Raw genomic sequence first — 16993 nt, forward strand, 5'->3', positions numbered from 1 at the left:
GGTTTTTCCTCGCCCCAGCCTTTACTCATACTCTCGTAGATCACCGGCTAAGGTGGTTCGATTGGTCCCAAATAGGGTCTAAGCAGGGTATAGCTGGTTTGGGAATTAGGCCTCATTACACCGCCGTTGGAATTAAGTGGCATCACAGCATGCTCTGAGACTTGAGTAATTATTCAGCGCATCCGGAGTATCACATGGCATAGCGACAAATTTTGCAACATAAAAATTATCATTCATTTTTTATGGGTGATTAAGAGGAGAGAAATGACCTACATTATTTAGCGGTAACTTTTTTTTATAGAGAGTACGTAGCACATAACAATGTCACATGGTACTCTTAGAGCGCTAAATAATTGGCCCCGAAGCTTACAGCAAAACCCATCAATACCTTGTTCTTAGGTAAATTAAAATAAGACTATTTTCCAGTGTTAAGCTAGTTGGGACACCTAATTTATAAAATAAAACCTTAAACGAAAGCAGCAATCGAGTTTTTGCTACATATTCTAGAAACAACTTCTAAAAATCACGAGCTTTTTCACATTTTCTTTTAAGGCCTAATTAATGCAGATTGTTTAGTAGGATAGACTTGAGGAACTCAACACTACGAAAACTACAGACCTGGGGAGTATAAGCTAACCTCACCAAGACCTCTCTAGGAACCTACTTGGAACAAAGTCAGGACTCGCTAGCCCCGTCTTTGAGACGAAGTTGGCAAAAGGTCCAAGGACCAGCTCCGGCCCCTAGCTATTACGAGGAGGATAATATACATAATATTATCCATGGAATATACTTATTCCAATAAAGATACCACGCCGAAAAACCTAAATCCCAAGGGATAAAGGAATGCTAACAGTAAGATAAGCATAAAATGCCAATGATAAACATGATCAAAGACGGGTAAAGATTCCTAGCTAAGGCAGGATGCCCATGGATTCCTAGCTAAGGCAGGACTCCACATTCCTCAAAGAGGTAATCCAAAATCTACGAGATACAGTCCTAAAAGGACTCAACCTCCTATCAAAATGCCTATAAATATGACAGTAGAACACCAATAAAAGCTATGTAACCCATAATTGAGAATCTCAATTCTCTCACCATATAGCAAATACCCTACTGACTTAGGCATTAGATGGTGGTTGGCATGCCACCACACTGGTGACTCGAGCTCCTGCTTTGTTTTATAGGTTCAGGTCGGAGCTAACGACAAAGCTGATCATCAGCTTGCACCGTCTGTGGGAAAAGACTTTTTCCTTACGGTGAACAATTTTGTATGGTAGAGACCTGATCAAGTAGAACAACAATGGCTTCAGACACCCCATAACCAGGTGTTGATGACGCCACGAGGGCCGCCGCTGCAGCCAAGGCTACCAAGGGCCCCGAGATAGCCAAGGCAGCAAAAGCTGCCAAGGCTGCTGCCGCCGCCGAAAAGGCCGCTAAGGCGGCAGAAGCGGCCAAGGTCGCCGTCGCAAACAAAACTAGAGGTGATCAGATGACCCCGGAAGCGTTTGCTCAGATGTAGGAGCAAATAAAATATTAACCCAAGGGTTAGAAATAGCGATGTAGGAAAACGCAGATTTGCGAAAGCAAATCTCCGAGCCAAGCATCCTAAATTTATGACACAGTCGACACGAAGAAGAGGATGACCGGGAAGAAAGCGAATCCAGTGAGAAGGAAAGCCAAAATCGAAGAAAGCATGGTAAACCACCCTAGAAAAGCTGCCCCACAAACAAGAGGCATTGCTTAAGATGCAAGACCAGATTGAAGGGCTAATGAAACATATCAAAGCACAAACTCCTGCTACGGTAGAAGAGTTGGTGCAGAATACGGATTCACCTTTTACACCCGAAGTCATGGGACTGCCTCTTCCAAGGAAGTTTAAGATGCCCTAGTTAGAGACGTTCAATGGCTCCACAGACCCATTGGATCATTTGGAAACGTACAAATCTTTGACGCATCTGCAAGCAGTACTAGACGAGGTAATGTGTCGGGCATTCCCTATTACCCTCAAGGGAAGTGCCCGAGCTTGGTTTAATAAGCTCCCACCCAGAAGCATACGTAGTTTTAAAGAGCTTAGCACAAGCTTTGGAAGCTACTTCATTGCTGGCCAACGCTATGGCAAACAAGCAACACACCTCCTGATGGTGAAACAAGGAAAATGGGAGTCATTAAGGGAGTACACCACCAGGTTCAACAAAGAGGTGGTTCAGATAGATGAAGCCGATGATAGTGTGAGCATAACTGCGTATATAGCTGGACTATACCCAGGACAGTTTCTATACCTCTTATCTCAAGAATCGCCCAAAACTCTCGCAGAGCTTATGCTCAGAGCTCAGAAACACATGAATGCAGAGGAAGCTGTCTACGCAAGATGTTCACGTGATGGCTTTGATCCCCAAGTAGGGCCGCCACAGGTTGGCAAATTCCCCCCACCTGCCATTAAAAGAAGAGAATCCGCTCGCAAGACGGGAGGCAGACCAAAGAACAAGAAGGTGGACTCAAGCTCTTCCCCAAAATGGGGATGAACTGGAGGCCCTCCCCAAGGCAGGTATCAGCAGTTCACCCCACTCATAGCTACAGCAGAGCAAATCCTTAGCAACCTACAAGATGACCCGGACCTTAAGTGTCCCAGAAAGTTGAGAACTGATCATAATAGGAGAGCTAAGGACAAATACTGCAGATTCCACAAGGACCATGGTCATATCACGGATGATTGTATCGACCTAAAGCAGTAGATCGAGGATCTGATCCAAAGAGGAAGACTTCAACGTTTTGTAACGAAGAAGTATCAGAACAATCCAAGAGGGAAGATACATGCAAGGAAGGTAGAGATGGCACAACGCCCTGGTTAGGTCCCATTGGAGAGATCAAGGTCATCCATGGAGGATTTGCTGGAGGTGGAGAGTCTAGCAATGCTAGGAAAGCTCACCTAAGGAAGTTGAGAGCAGAGGAACATTTGGAAGTCAACACAGTTGGCCATCCAAACAAATTTCAGAAAAATGAGGAAATACCCATTATTTTCTCTGAAGAAGACATCAAGGGAGTTCAGATCCCTCATGATGACCCCCTAGTTATAACCATTGTCGTGGCAAACTACCTCACACGCAGAGTACTGATAGACAGCGGAAGCTCAGCCAACATCCTCTACCTCCACGCGTATGACCAACTAAAGGTTGGACGAGAAAGGCAAAGGCCTATGACATCACCACTAGTTGGATTTGTAAGAACGCCCGTTTATCCAGCTGGTCAAATAGCCCTACCAATCACCATGGGGGAAGAAGGAAGTCAAATTACACACATAATAGATTTCATAGTAGTCGACTATCCCTCAGCATACAATGCAATACTGGGCAGAACAACCTTAAATAAAATTGAGGCAATAATTTCCACCTATCACTTGATGATAATGTTTCCAACACCAGAAGGAATTGGTTGCACAAGGGGAGACCAGAAAGCAGCACGGGAATGTTATGTCACCTCACTCAAAGTAGCTAACACCACAATGAGCATAGAAAGTCTCAATACACGAGATGAAGAAAGGCTCCAGCATGGAGAACCCGTGGAAGAGCTAATAAAAGAACCCCTAGAGCCAGGACAACAGGGAAAAACAGAAAGGATTGGCACAGGATTGAGCCCAAAAGCGCGAGCTCAGTTGCTGCAGTTCCTAAAAAAGAACAAAGATATTTTCGCATGGTCCCATGAGGACATCCCTGGAATTGACCCAAGGGTCATATCCCATAAGCTGAACGTGGACCCCACAGTGCACCGAGTAAAACAGAAGAAAAGGACATTCGCTCCGGAATGAAACAAAGCTGCAGCCAAAGGGTAGACAAGCTCATACAGGCGGAATCCAACTGCAAAGTTCTCTACCCCGATTGGCTAGCCAACATAGTTATGGTGAAGAAAGCCAATGGCAAATGGAGGATGCGTGTAGACTTCACCGACCTCAATAAAGCATGTCCAAAGGATAGCTTTCCCTTGCCAAGGAATGACTCCTTGGTAGATTCTATTGCTGGGCACAAGCTCCTCAGCTTCATGGATGCATTTTCAGGATATAATCAAATCTGAATGTGTGAAGAAGATCAAGAGAAAACCTCGTTCATTACCGATAGGGGATTATATTGCTACAAAGTAATGCCCTTTGGTCTTAAGAATGCAGGAGCAACATATCAAAGGCTAGTCAACAAAATGTTCAAGCAACAGATTGGGTGCAATGTCGAAGTATACGTGGATGATATGCTGGTTAAAAGTGCCAAGGCACGGAACCATGTCATAGACTTGGAAGAAACCTTTGAGGTACTCAAGAAATACCAAATAAAACTCAATTCAACAAAATGTGCTTTTAGGATCTCCTCAGGAAAGTTCTTAGGCTTCATGGTATCCCAAAGGGGTATCGAAGCAAATCTTGAGAAGATCCAAGCAATACTCAACATGCGCTCATCCTAGAGCATCAAGGAGGTCCAAAAGCTAACAAGACAAGTTGCAGCACTGAGCAGGTTTATTAAGACTGACAAATGCCAAACATTTTTCAAAGTTTTGAAAAAAGCTTTTGAATGAACTATCACAGAGGTGGAAGCTTTCATCCAGTTAAAAGAATACATGGCATCCCCTCCATTACTTAGCAGGACCCAAGAAGGGGAGGATTTATTTCTTTACCTTATTGTCTCCCCCCATACCGTCAGTGCGGTCATGATTAGGGTAGAGCAAGAGACACAACTCCCAGTATACTATATCAGCAAGGCATTAAGAGGAGCTGGGCAGAGGTATCCAAGAGCTGAAAAGATAGCCTTTACAATTGTGATAGCAGCTAGACGGCTACTGCCATACTTTCAGGCTCACTCAATAAAGGTGCTAACAGATCAGCCACTTCGAAGGATTCTCCATTGCCCAGAAACTTCAGGCCGATTGATTCAGTGGTTAATAGAGCTTGGCAAATTTAATATAGAGTACAAGCCTCGGATTGCCATCAAAGTACAAGTGCTTGCAGAATACACATATCCAAAACTCGAAGAGCTCCCCAAAGAAGAACCTAAACCTTGGGTCCTTTAGGTTGATGGATCAACAACCAGAGAAGCAAGCGGAGCTGGTTTGATTTTAACATCCCCAAAAGGGCAACGCCTGAGTTATGCACTTAGGTTTGAGTTCCAAAACGACTAACAACGAGGCTAAATATGAGGCTCTTGTGGTTGGATTGGAACTGGCTAAGGCCGTTGGTGCTAACCACGTGTTAGCCAAAAGGGATTCACAGTCGGTTGTAGGACAAGTCCTAGGAGAATGCACTGTGAAGGAAGAGATAATGCAGAAATACTTGGATAAAGTGAAGGCCCAAATGGATGAGGTCTGACTACACCATAATATGTGCTCTTAGTTTCTCACTACCATACCTTAGATGTCTGACTATGCCAGAATCTACACGAGCAATGGATGAGGTCCACCAAAGAGTATGTGGGGATCACCAAGGTGGTCGCATGCTAGCTTACAAGCTCCTTAGGTTGGGATACTATTGGCCAAGTATGCAAAAGGATTGCAACTCTATGGTCCAGAAGTATGAAAAATGTCAACGCTTCGCAAACATCATTCAAGGATCTCCCATAGCCCTTACTCCAATGAAAGGACCTTGGCCATTTGCTCAATGGGGAGTAGACCTAATCGGCCCACTTCCTATGGCAACAGGCCAGGTCCAACATGCCATTATAGCTGTGAATTATTTTATAAAGTGGGTTGAAGCTAAGTCACTAGCCACGATTGCAGCAGAGGCTACAATTGATTTCTTATGGAAGTTAATCATTAGTCGATTTGGGTTACCACAAGTGATAGTCACAGACCGAGGAAAATAACTTGATAATGCTCAGTTTAAAACATACTGTATTTCCAAGGGGATACATGTACATTATGCATCCAAGGCTCATCCAAAAGCTAATGGCCAAGTGGAAGTCACAAATCGAACCATCAAGAAGGGAATCAAGAAGAGACTACTAGAGGCCAAAGGAGCTTGGCCAGATGAGCTATACAATGTGTTATGGGCATATCGTACAACACCCTGAACTGCAACTAGAGAGACACCATACTCTCTAGCACTTGGGGTTGAAGCAGTAGTTCCAATTGAAATTGAGCTTCTCAACTACAGGACCGCGAATACAGAGGGCCAAGAAAACCAGGAAGATCTCAGGGCTGAGTTGGATCTCTTGGAAGAAAAAAAGGAAACTGTAATGGCCAAAGTGGCCGTGTACCAGCAAAGAATGGTCAAGTACCATCAAGCACAAGTTTGGCCAAGAGATTTTCGGGCTGGTGACCTAGTCCCAAGGAAAGTTGACCAACTAGAAAGAAGGTGGGCAAACTTGGCCCAAACTGGGAAGGACCCTATCAGGTCTTACACCACATCAAGGCTGGTGCATAAAGGCTCGCAACCCTAAGGGGAAAAAGAGCTACCAGACTCATGGAATGCAGAGCATCTCAAGAAGTATTACAAGTAGGTGCTTGCAATGGAAGTTTATTTTTGATTTTAGGGAACTTTTTGTTTTCAATAATACTTTAGTTACAAAGTTTTTTTCGTTAGAACCACGTGTTCTTTTTGTTAGCCCCTGTGGCCAATAAAACTCCCCACGAGGGAACATCGTTCGTTATTTCCTGTAAACTTGATATGGAAAAGACAAGCAAGAATAAAATTTTTCAATTTTATTTATAATATCCACCTCAGAGGGTGTGGAAAACTTTTTACATAAAGTACTTTGTGGGTAAAACCCACGAAGTTGCAACCTAACCACTACCTCCCTCCCTCGGAAGAGAGGGGACTTGAGGCGCCAGTTGCCCTTGGAAAGCCTCCAACTGGTCCTAGTTGGCTATCAGCACCATTCGGACGATCTTCTTTATGACGGAAAGTGATTCCACCATGGCCTCCATTTTTGAAGATAGCCAATTAATGGCTGCCTTCAGACTCTTTGGCTTTTGGCACAATGCTGAAATTCGATCGTTCTCAACCATTTGCAATTTGAATTTGATTGAGGAATGGAGAGTAATCTATAACAACCACTGGTTTTTATAGCACAACTTAGATAGTTCGTTAACCGCTTGCTAACCCAATCAGCACGATTACAATCAAAGCTGCAATTAAAACTGCCACCTCAACTGCTTAGAGTAATGGAAAGTTACACAACCGATTAACTCGGGCAGTTGAAACGATTGCCTCTGCTTAATGCAAAAGATTTGGACCCTCAGGTCCAACCTGGCATATTTCCAAAAAAAAAAAAAAACAACAAAGGCAAAATTCTACGGAATTATAACTTATCTAAGAGAGATCCCAAGGAAAAATCAAATAAGTGTCTCAATTATTTGGACGCAAGCAATTTACACACTTAGGGGAGTAGGACTACTACAAACCCAAAATAAAAGAAGCTTAGGAAAAATTTCCAAGCTCAAAGACGTAGCACAACTATGTAATAAAAGAAGCTTAGGAAAATTTCCAAACTCACAAATGTAGCACAGCTATGCAATAAAAGAAGCTTAGAAAAATTTTCAAGCTCAAAGACGTAGCAGAGCTATGCAATAAAAGAAGCTTAGGAAAATTTCCAAGTCTCAAAGACGTAGCACTGCTATGCAATAAAAGAAGCTTAGGAAAATTTCCAAGCTCAAAGACGTAGCACAGCTATGCAATAAAAAAAGCTAAGGAAAATTTTCAAGCTCACAGATGTAGCACAGCTATGCAATAAAAGAAGCCTAGGAAAGAATTTCTAGCTTTAAAACTTGGTACAGCTAAGATATACAGCCCTGCCAAAAAGACCAAGCTCAAGCGCCTGACACGACTATGACAAAGGCAAGAATTGGCGAAATCCACAAAAGTCAATATGCATAACACAACTATAACATGCGCAAAGACTGAAGAAATTGCCATAACTTGGCTCAAAGTGAGAGCACGGCTATACCTGTCACGATTTCAAAACAAAACAACCTCTAAGAGGCCACCAAATTTGATCTCATTGAGATCATCCCTATCAGTCATTAAGAAAAACAAAGTTTCGAAGTTAGCCCACCAGGCGAGAGTAGAGGCGAAACCAAAGGGCCACTCCCAAACAAACACAGTCAAAGTACGAAAGTATTGAAAAGTGTTTAGTTACAGAAAAAATGAATTAAAAGTTTCTTAGAGCATTCAAAGGCCCTGGGGGGAACTATCAATTGCCTGCCCATCACCAGATGATGGGCCAGGAGGTGTTGCTGCCGGAGCTTAAGTTTCAACTGAGAGAGAGACATTTTCTGGAGTTTGGAGAAGAGATGCAATCGAAGAGCTCAGGATGGATGTATCTATGGAGACCGCATCATCATCTTGGTCCTCCTCCTTTTGTCCCTCGTCCAGACATGAGGGCCCCTTATCATCATCAACCTCAAATTTGGAAAAATCCAAATTGGGGTAAGCGAAGGCAGCACGGCTCCTGATTGCTTTAAACCCATCAAAATACTGTTGGGTTAAGTCTTGACCATACGTAGGAAGAGTGAAATAGCATCCCTATGGGCACTCCTCACTTTTTCTACCATCCCTTGACTTATGGTCTTACATTTCTTGAGCTTACCATTCCACTCCAGAATTTTTTGCTCCAAGCTCCTAGCAGTCGCCACAGCAACATCTCTCTCCTCTTCCAACCTCTTTTTTGACTGAAGGGCAACATCCCTTTCACCAGTAACCTTCTTAAGTTCCGCCATCATGGTGGCCCCCTGCTTTTTGAGCTTCATGTTAGCCTCAGTAAGGGCGACCACCTGTTTCCCCAGGCTATGGCCTTGGGAAGTGAGATATCAGCCACGAGTCGCAGTCTGCCAAAAGAAAGAAAGATTCAACAAAGGGAACAACAAACAACAAAGGAAACAACAAACAATTGATAAATTGTTAAAACAGAAAAGAGAAGCATACCATGGCCAACTAAACCAACATTTGCTCCCCAATAGCTTGAAGAGAGATCTCCGCCATCAAATCTTTGTCAGCTGCACATAGCAGCCCAGAAGCACGCTCAAAACCTCCTGATAATTGCCTAACACAGAGGGGCCAACAGAAGCCTTCGTCTTTTTAGCAGGAGAGGTCCCCTCCATAGCTGCACCCTTTGCCTCTCTTTTTGATCTCTTAGCCTCTTCTTCAACAATCTGCTCAACCACTAAGTCAAGAGCAGGGTCATTAGAAAGATCGGCATCCAAAAAGCTATCAACATTCAACTCTCTTTGAAGACAAGAGCTCTTCCTTCTTGGAGCTACGGCCCCAGATGATTGCTTTGCCCTCTCAGCTTTAAGTTGGGCCAACAGAGCTTTATCCATTTTCGGTGCCATATCTTTACCTTCACTTTCTTCTTCTGAAAAGAAAAGACTTGAAAATAGTGAGAAAGTCAACAGACAGTAAGGCGCCAAATAAAAAATATAAGATACCTCTGGAAATAGCCAAGGCCTCACGGAAAGTTTCTAGACCCAACAGATAAGTGACCAAAGACTCTGGTGTCACAAGCAACCCCCAGCTATGAATCTCGTAACTCTGGGCCAATTTAAGGTCCGCTTCTGAGGCAAAGAGTCAAAGGGAGTGGAGCATGAGCTGCAGGCAAATAAAAATAGAAGCTCCTGAGAATAAAGAACGCTCCATAACATTCAAAATATAAAGAAGAGCTATGGCTTAGAACAGGCAATGGGTACCCCCCATCTACTAGGGATATGCTGCGTATAGGACCCAACCTCCCAATTCGGGAGCTCCCATCCGTCTCCCCCAACAAAAAAAGAATTTATCCTTCCAGTTTTTCTGGACGTTAGGGAGCTCAGTAACCAACTCTTCTCCACCAGGCCTCTTGGTAAAATAATACCATCCAGTACCCCCGGGGGCTTCTTTTATGGAAAACTGATTGAGAAATGGTTCTTTAGATAAGGGAGTAAGAACATCTGACATGGCTCCCCAAAGAGCAGCACAACCAATTAACAAATGCCAGGAATTGGGAACAATTTGGCCTGGCGCCAAACCCAAAAAACTCAACACTTCCCTAGCCATGACAGGAAAAGGCAAACAAAGACCTCCCTCTAAGGCCCCAACGTAGAGACATGTTTCATTTTCAACAAAAGAACAGGCTCGCTCGGATTCAAAAGGCTTCCTAAGGGTAACGAAAGATGGAATCGAATACCTGACCTGAAGGACAGCTAGTTCCTCGTTCGTAATCAATGACGGAATGTTTGAAGCGATAAAAGAGGGGCGCCCACGGGAACCCCTCGAGGGATTGACTGGAGGCAAGGATGCTTTAATGCTACTCGATTGACCCATGTCAGACAAAGCCTTAATACCACTGCCACGACGCATTGAGAATTTGAGACCTCCTCTTCCATAGTCAACTCTTCAGCATGAAGGATCGAGGAAAATTTGATGAAACCCTCTGACATTAGGGTTTCGACGAAGAATTATGGGTATAGAGAGGCAGATAAGTAAAACAGGTCCTGAAAAACCCCGTTCTGAACAACAAGGGAGTAAGGGGCAAAATCTTATATGATAGGGGAATGCAGATTGATGCAAGAAAATCCAATCAACATAGCACAAATAAACTCCCTCGGAGCGACCCACTTTGGCCCTGAAATCTCAATGCTAGAGGGAGAATCCAGCATAAAAATAGCGAAAAGAACAGCCAGGGAAGGAAAACGTACCTAAGGAAAACGGGCTCTGGGAGAATGGCGAATAGAATTGATGAAGAAAGACCTCACGGGAAAGACGCCTGAGTGGATTCGGATGGTTCTCTGTTAGAGATTGATCAAAGCAAGAAGAAGCTTAAACTCTGAGCATCAATCTCGAGAAATACTCCTTAATCTTTGACATCCACCTCTAAGCACCAGAAGAGTAGGGATCTCGACACATGTCCCATGATGTGACTTATGCGTTTAAAATCCTCAGCAAGAGAAAGAGAGCGGTAACCGCCATTTAGGTCTGGCCAATGTTCCCTACCTCCAGGGAAGAGCTGGAGCTTGGAAATAGGGGAGTACCTGATAAGTAGGATAGACCTGAGGAGCTCAGCACTACGAAAACTACAGACCTGGGGAGTATAAGCTAACCTCACCAGGACCTCTCTAGGAACCTACTTGGAACAAAGTCAGGACTCGCCAGCTCCGTCCTTGAGACAAAGCTGGCAAAAGGTCCAGGGACCAGCACCGACCCCTAGCTATAATGAGGAGGATAGTATCCATAATATTATCCATGGAATATACTTATTCCAATAAAGATACCACGCCGAAAAACCTAAATCCCAAGGGATAAAGGAATGTTGACGGTAAGATAAGCATAAAATGCCAATGATAAACATGATCAAAGACGGGTAAAAATTCCTAGCTATGGCAGGACTCCACATTCCTAAATGAGGTAATCCGGAATCTACAAGATACAGTCCTTAAAGGACTCAACCTCCTATCAAAATGCCTATAAATATGACAGTAGAACACCAATAAAAGGTACGCAACCCATAATTGAGAATCTCAATTCTCTCACCATATAGCAAATACCCTACTGACTTAGGCATCGAAGGGTGGTTGGCATGCCACCACACCGGTGACTCGAGCTCCTGCTTTATTTTGCAGGTTCAGGTCAGAGCAATGACAAAGCTGATTCATCATGAATTTTTTAGAAGTTATGATTTGATGCTTTTATAGATTCTATAGATTCTTATTTTTTTTTCAACGGAAGAAGTAAATTCATTAATGAAGTCATACGGCATCTTCAGATGAACTTCGAATACAGAACAGGACATACGACAAGTACAGATTTGCACCTAAATACAGAGAAATAGAGACACAATATATGAAAAGACTAAGACACGAAACTAGTGTCAAGCACCTATGCAAGAGCCAAACGCTCACTTCTTCACACTGTCAACATGGCCGGCTAACGTGTGGAGCTAGTACTCAGACACCACCATCTCGGGATGGCGAAGCTCCGAATCAAAGATAACATTAAACCTATGGAAATCAGTCACGCGATTTAGGAAAATCAGATCGGAACAAAACTACCCAGGAAGACCCACTGGGACGAAAATTGGACCCAACATCTGAACAAAAATTGGCCTCAACATCCGGACATAAACTGGACAAGAGTCCGAACAAAACCAAAACGGAACATAAAACCAAAACCCTAACCTACCGAAACACTCAAAATAGCCACCGCCGCCACAACCACCGCACCAACCACAAGAATCACAACAACCCCTACTGCCACCATGCCCAGTACCAACACACCATATCCACTCACAGTATCGCCACCGACAACCCAGCAAAATCGCACCATCCACCGCCCAAAACAGCCAAAGCGCCGCTAGCAAGAGACTGGCTACCTTCAACAAGGTAGAACGGTGGTCCACAACGGGATCCAGAAGGCCGGCGGAATGGGATACACCCAGCAGAGTTTTCGGCGGGATCTTACCGAAAAGGGGGTGGGGTGGGGTGGGGTGGGGTTGGGGGGGGGGGAACAGTAGCCCACGGAGAAGAGGAGCGTCGGCAAGGGAAGGGGAGAAGAAAAAAGAAGAGAAAGAGGGAGAGGCGCCCTGGGAGGAGGCGGCTCTTCCCCCCAAACAAACAACGGCTGCTAGGGTATCTCTGGTAAAAGTTTAGAGAGAGAAAGAAGAGAGAAGGGAGTTGCTCCTACTCGGCCAACTTCTTGAAGGTGTAATTACTGAAAAGATAAAAATATTCATTGCCATTCTAATAATTACCCATAGGTCAAGGACAAAATGGCTACTTCACAACACCAAATTTATTTTGCAACTTTTACAGCGAACACTACTCTTGAGCTTCTTTAACATTTAATCCATAATTCAAAATTGCGGCAAACGCTATTCCTATCTTCTTGAAAATATAAAATGTAGCGGACCGAACGCTATTGTCTGCTACTGACCACCGAACCGTACTTGAACTGGGGCTCGGCTACTGGCCGAGACTCATCTATCAGCGAGATTTTTATTCTGAGCTCGGGCTACATGGATAGTGCAGGCTCGGCCATCGTCGGTGATAAAGACCCGTCAGCACATCCCTCACACGGGTCACCCGTCGGGCTCTACCATATACCGGGCTCGGCTAGATGTAGGGCTCGGTCGCCCGCTGAGTCACGTGCTCCCTCATGTGAACGAAACGGTTACGCCAGAAGATAATGATGAGCGCACATGGGAGTTGCTAGCTCACGCTCAAAAACGGTTGCCAGATCTGTTCAGTGATGTCAGGGCAATGTCACCTAACCCGTGCAAGGCACATGCCTGTGCTTGGGAAGCAAGTCAAGGAGGCACTATAAATACCAAAGGAAAGGCCCTAAAAGGTACACACGCTACGCTATCTCAAAACCCTAGTCTCTTACTTGATTCTCTGCACATTCTCATCCTCTCGCCGGAAGGCCTTGCCAGGCAACCCCGGCCAGGTCTTAGTCGTGCGTTCACTATGCAGGATTAGGAGAGAAGGCTAGGGAATCTACGAACCAATGGAGGAGGATCCCAGATCAAAGGACCACGGGCCACAAAATTGGTGAACCCGACGTGAACCTAAACTTCTGATCCAAACGGCTCGAACCTCCTTCAACCCACCCTCTTCCTCTCAACAACCACCACAGCTTTAATCACCATGAGCGGAGATCTGGCGGACGTCACCGTCTCAGGGGCCAAAGACGCCAATGGAAACACAATCCTTCTGCCGTTTTCGAAGAGGCACATGTCCATTTCACTCCCCCTAGTTCCGGCCTCTCCCCAGCGGCGTACGACGTAACAACGGCCTACTTTCGCTTGTTACAGCGTCATGACGAAGATAGGGACAATGAGCTGGCAGCTCTGAGGGCGAAAGTTGCCCAAATGAAACAACAGATACAGCGAGACACCACTTCTACCACATCTAGATCTGCAGGAGGTAGAAGCGGGAGGCGACGAAAGCAAACACCACCCCCACCACCACCACAAGACTTAACGTCCTCACGAAATCGGCCACCGCGTCTCCGTCAAAGACCGCCTTGGCATCCCACTAGACCCAGGTGATGCAAGGGGAATCATACTTTACAAGCGATTTACAACATCCGGAACACACCGCTTAAAGAGCAACCACGATCGAACCAATACTAGGGATACTGAGTCGTTTACAAGCACATACTCGACTGGTCGCGCGGAGTTCTTTCGCACAACGGTCTCCCACCATAGCCGAGATTCCGTGGAGACCAGACGCCATGTATCCGAACGTCTCGGGGAAATCTCGGCAGAAAATTTCGACAATAACAACCAGGCGCGACGGAACGGAAAAGGCGTGCGTATTGAAGAACCGAACAACGAAACCAAATCCTGTAGGGACGGAGGAAAGTCTGTCAACGAACCTCACCGAACGACAACAGATTTACGAGACAAGCTCCGGCATCGAAACCATGAAAAGTCCCCGGACAGAGACTCTAAGAGAACAAAGACGGATGGGCACGACAAGCCACCGCGCCCTGGTTTTGAGCGGCAGCTGAAGGGCCTCGGCATTTCTCCCTTCATGCCCCACATAATCAACATGACGGCCGAACCCAACTTTCACCTACCGAAGTTTACAAAGTTCAATCCTACCACTTGCGAAGCTTACACCCACCTGATTCACTTCCGTCAAACCATTGAGCTATGCACCACAAAGGACGAAATCAAATGCAAAGCATTCCCGTCCAGCCTCGGCTCCTTTGGACTCCAGTGGTTCAACAAATTGCGCGCTGGATCAATACGGAACCTAGCCGACCTTGAATGCACTTTCAACACCCGCTTTATCACAAGCAATAGGACCGCCAAGGAGCCTGAGTCATTGTCCCAAATGCGGAAACTCCCATCTGAAACTCTCCGACAGTACGCTGAACGATATTGGCAACTGTTCAACAAAATTCCTGGAATCGATGAGTACTGGGCCGCAAGAACCTTCAAAAATGGCTTGGAAATTTGCAGCAAGATTCTGGATGAACTTGCTATTCGCCCACCCCATGACATGGGCGAGTTGATGCACATCGTGGAACGGTTCTGCGCTCTTGAAAAATTTTACACGGACCGTGCGGCTCAAGGGCTAACGAACTCAACTACAAGCTTCCCAACGGTCACACCTCAGCTGCCAGCACCAGTAACAACGCAGCAGCCTTATCCAAAGAAACTTGTCCACAACATCAAGGAAGGAAAGAAGCGCCAGCCAAAGGTACATGACTATGTGGCCGAGACCACATACTTCAAAGAACTCATCTGGTGTTTTTTGAAGGAAATCATGAGGCAACCATGGTTTGAATGGCCAACAGGAAAGCTGGACACAAACACTGGCCAAGCAGATCAGAACCCACGAAAGAAGTGCTCATACCACAACGAGCTCGGTCATTACACAACCGCATGCGCACCATACAAAGCACTATTGGGGTGTTTGGCAGCACAAGGCCATCTCGATCAGTACATCGATCAAACCAAAACACCCATCCGTCCACCTGCTGGCAATCCCAACCCAAATGAACCGCAGTCGACTATACACGTTATTCACGGCCCCGTGACAAAGGAATTTGAATCCAATTTTCGGGCCGACCTCAATAGCGCATCCACTTCCAAATAGGTACTCACGGTAGGACCTGGATCCAAACGTCCACGACCCGAAGAGCTACCCAAATGGACAATAACTTTTACCGAGTGCGATCTCGAACGTGTGCAAACACCATACTCCGACGCCCTCGTCGTAACTGTCCAAATTAGAGTACATGACGTCAAGCGCGTTCTAATCGATCAGGGAAGCTCGGCGGAGGTCATGTACTATGACTTGTTCAAAAAGCTTGATCTCCCAGAGTCTGCTTTGCAACCCGCCGAAGTACCCCTCATCGGATTTAACGGAGCACCCGTTTGGCCACTTGGTTGAATCTTCCTGCCAGTCGTCGTTGGCTCGAAAACATTGAGCGTCGAATTCATCGTCGTCAACGTACCTAGCCCATACAATGCAATTCTTGGCCGAACCTGGCTACACGGCATGCAAGCAATCGCCTCAACCTACCACCAGGTCGTTCGCTTCATCGGCATCAATGGGAGACAGGAAGATCTACAAGGCGACCAAATAGCCTCCAAAACGTGCTACGTCTCAGCCGTCCACAATTCCACCAAAGCCAAGCAAGTGCAATGGGTCGAAGTTCCAGACATTGCCGTGATCGATGACGTCGGCAAGCAAGCGTAAGACAAAGTAGAAGAAGACCTCGTCCAAATGCCCATCAATGAGGATGGCTCTTGATTCTTCTTAATCAGCCCTTCCATCAGCGAGGCCGACCGTGAAGAAATGTTCCATTACCTCAAGAAAAACATAGAAGCTTTTGCTTGGACCCCCAACGAGATGCCGGGGGTCAATCCCGATTTCATCAGTCACTCTCTAAACATCAAGAAAGATGCCAAGCCTGTCATCCAGAAGACGCGGCGTTTTACAGCCAAACACGCTGACGCCGTCGTTGAAGAAGTCAAACGTTTGCTGGAAGCCAACGCCATCCAAGAAGTACAATACCCAACATGGTTGTCCAACACAGTGGTCGTTAAGAAGAAAAACGGCAAATGGGGAGTTTGCGTGATTATACCAATCTCAACGACGCTTGTCCAAAGGATTGGTTCCCACTCCCGAAGATTGATCAACTTGTGGACGCAACGGCAGGCCATGCTCGGCTAAGCTTCCTAGACGCCTACCGTGGCTACCACCAAATTGCCATGGACCCCGACGACATGGAGAAAACTACTTTTATCACACCATATGGCATCTTTTGCTACCGCGTCATGCCCTTTGGGCTCAAGAATTCAGGCGCAACATTCAACAGAGCAATATTCAAGATGTTGCAAGAACAAATCGGCCACACCGTGGAAACTTACATTGATGACCTCGTTGTCAAAAGCAAGAAGGAATCCAACCACCTGCAAGACTTGGCGGAAGTCTTCGAAATCCTCAAACTACACAAGCTACGGCTGAATCCTGAAAAATGCGCGTTCGGGGTGAAAACTGGGAAATTTCTTGGACACCTGGTCACCCGACGTGG

At 45.6% G+C, this 16993-nt stretch overlaps 1 protein-coding gene across 1 annotated transcript; it reads left to right on the forward strand.

The window, feature by feature from the left end:
• The first annotated feature begins 14781 nt into the window (after window positions 1-14781).
• Window positions 14782-15549, forward strand: LOC131317392 (uncharacterized). The gene has a single exon (XM_058346947.1). It carries the CDS (start codon window positions 14782-14784, stop codon window positions 15547-15549), a length of 768 nt encoding a protein of 255 aa, XP_058202930.1.
• Window positions 15550-16993: the final 1444 nt, after the last annotated feature.

This window comes from Rhododendron vialii, chromosome 2a (genome assembly GCF_030253575.1).
Source record: "Rhododendron vialii isolate Sample 1 chromosome 2a, ASM3025357v1".
NCBI classification, from domain to species: domain Eukaryota; kingdom Viridiplantae; phylum Streptophyta; class Magnoliopsida; order Ericales; family Ericaceae; genus Rhododendron; species Rhododendron vialii.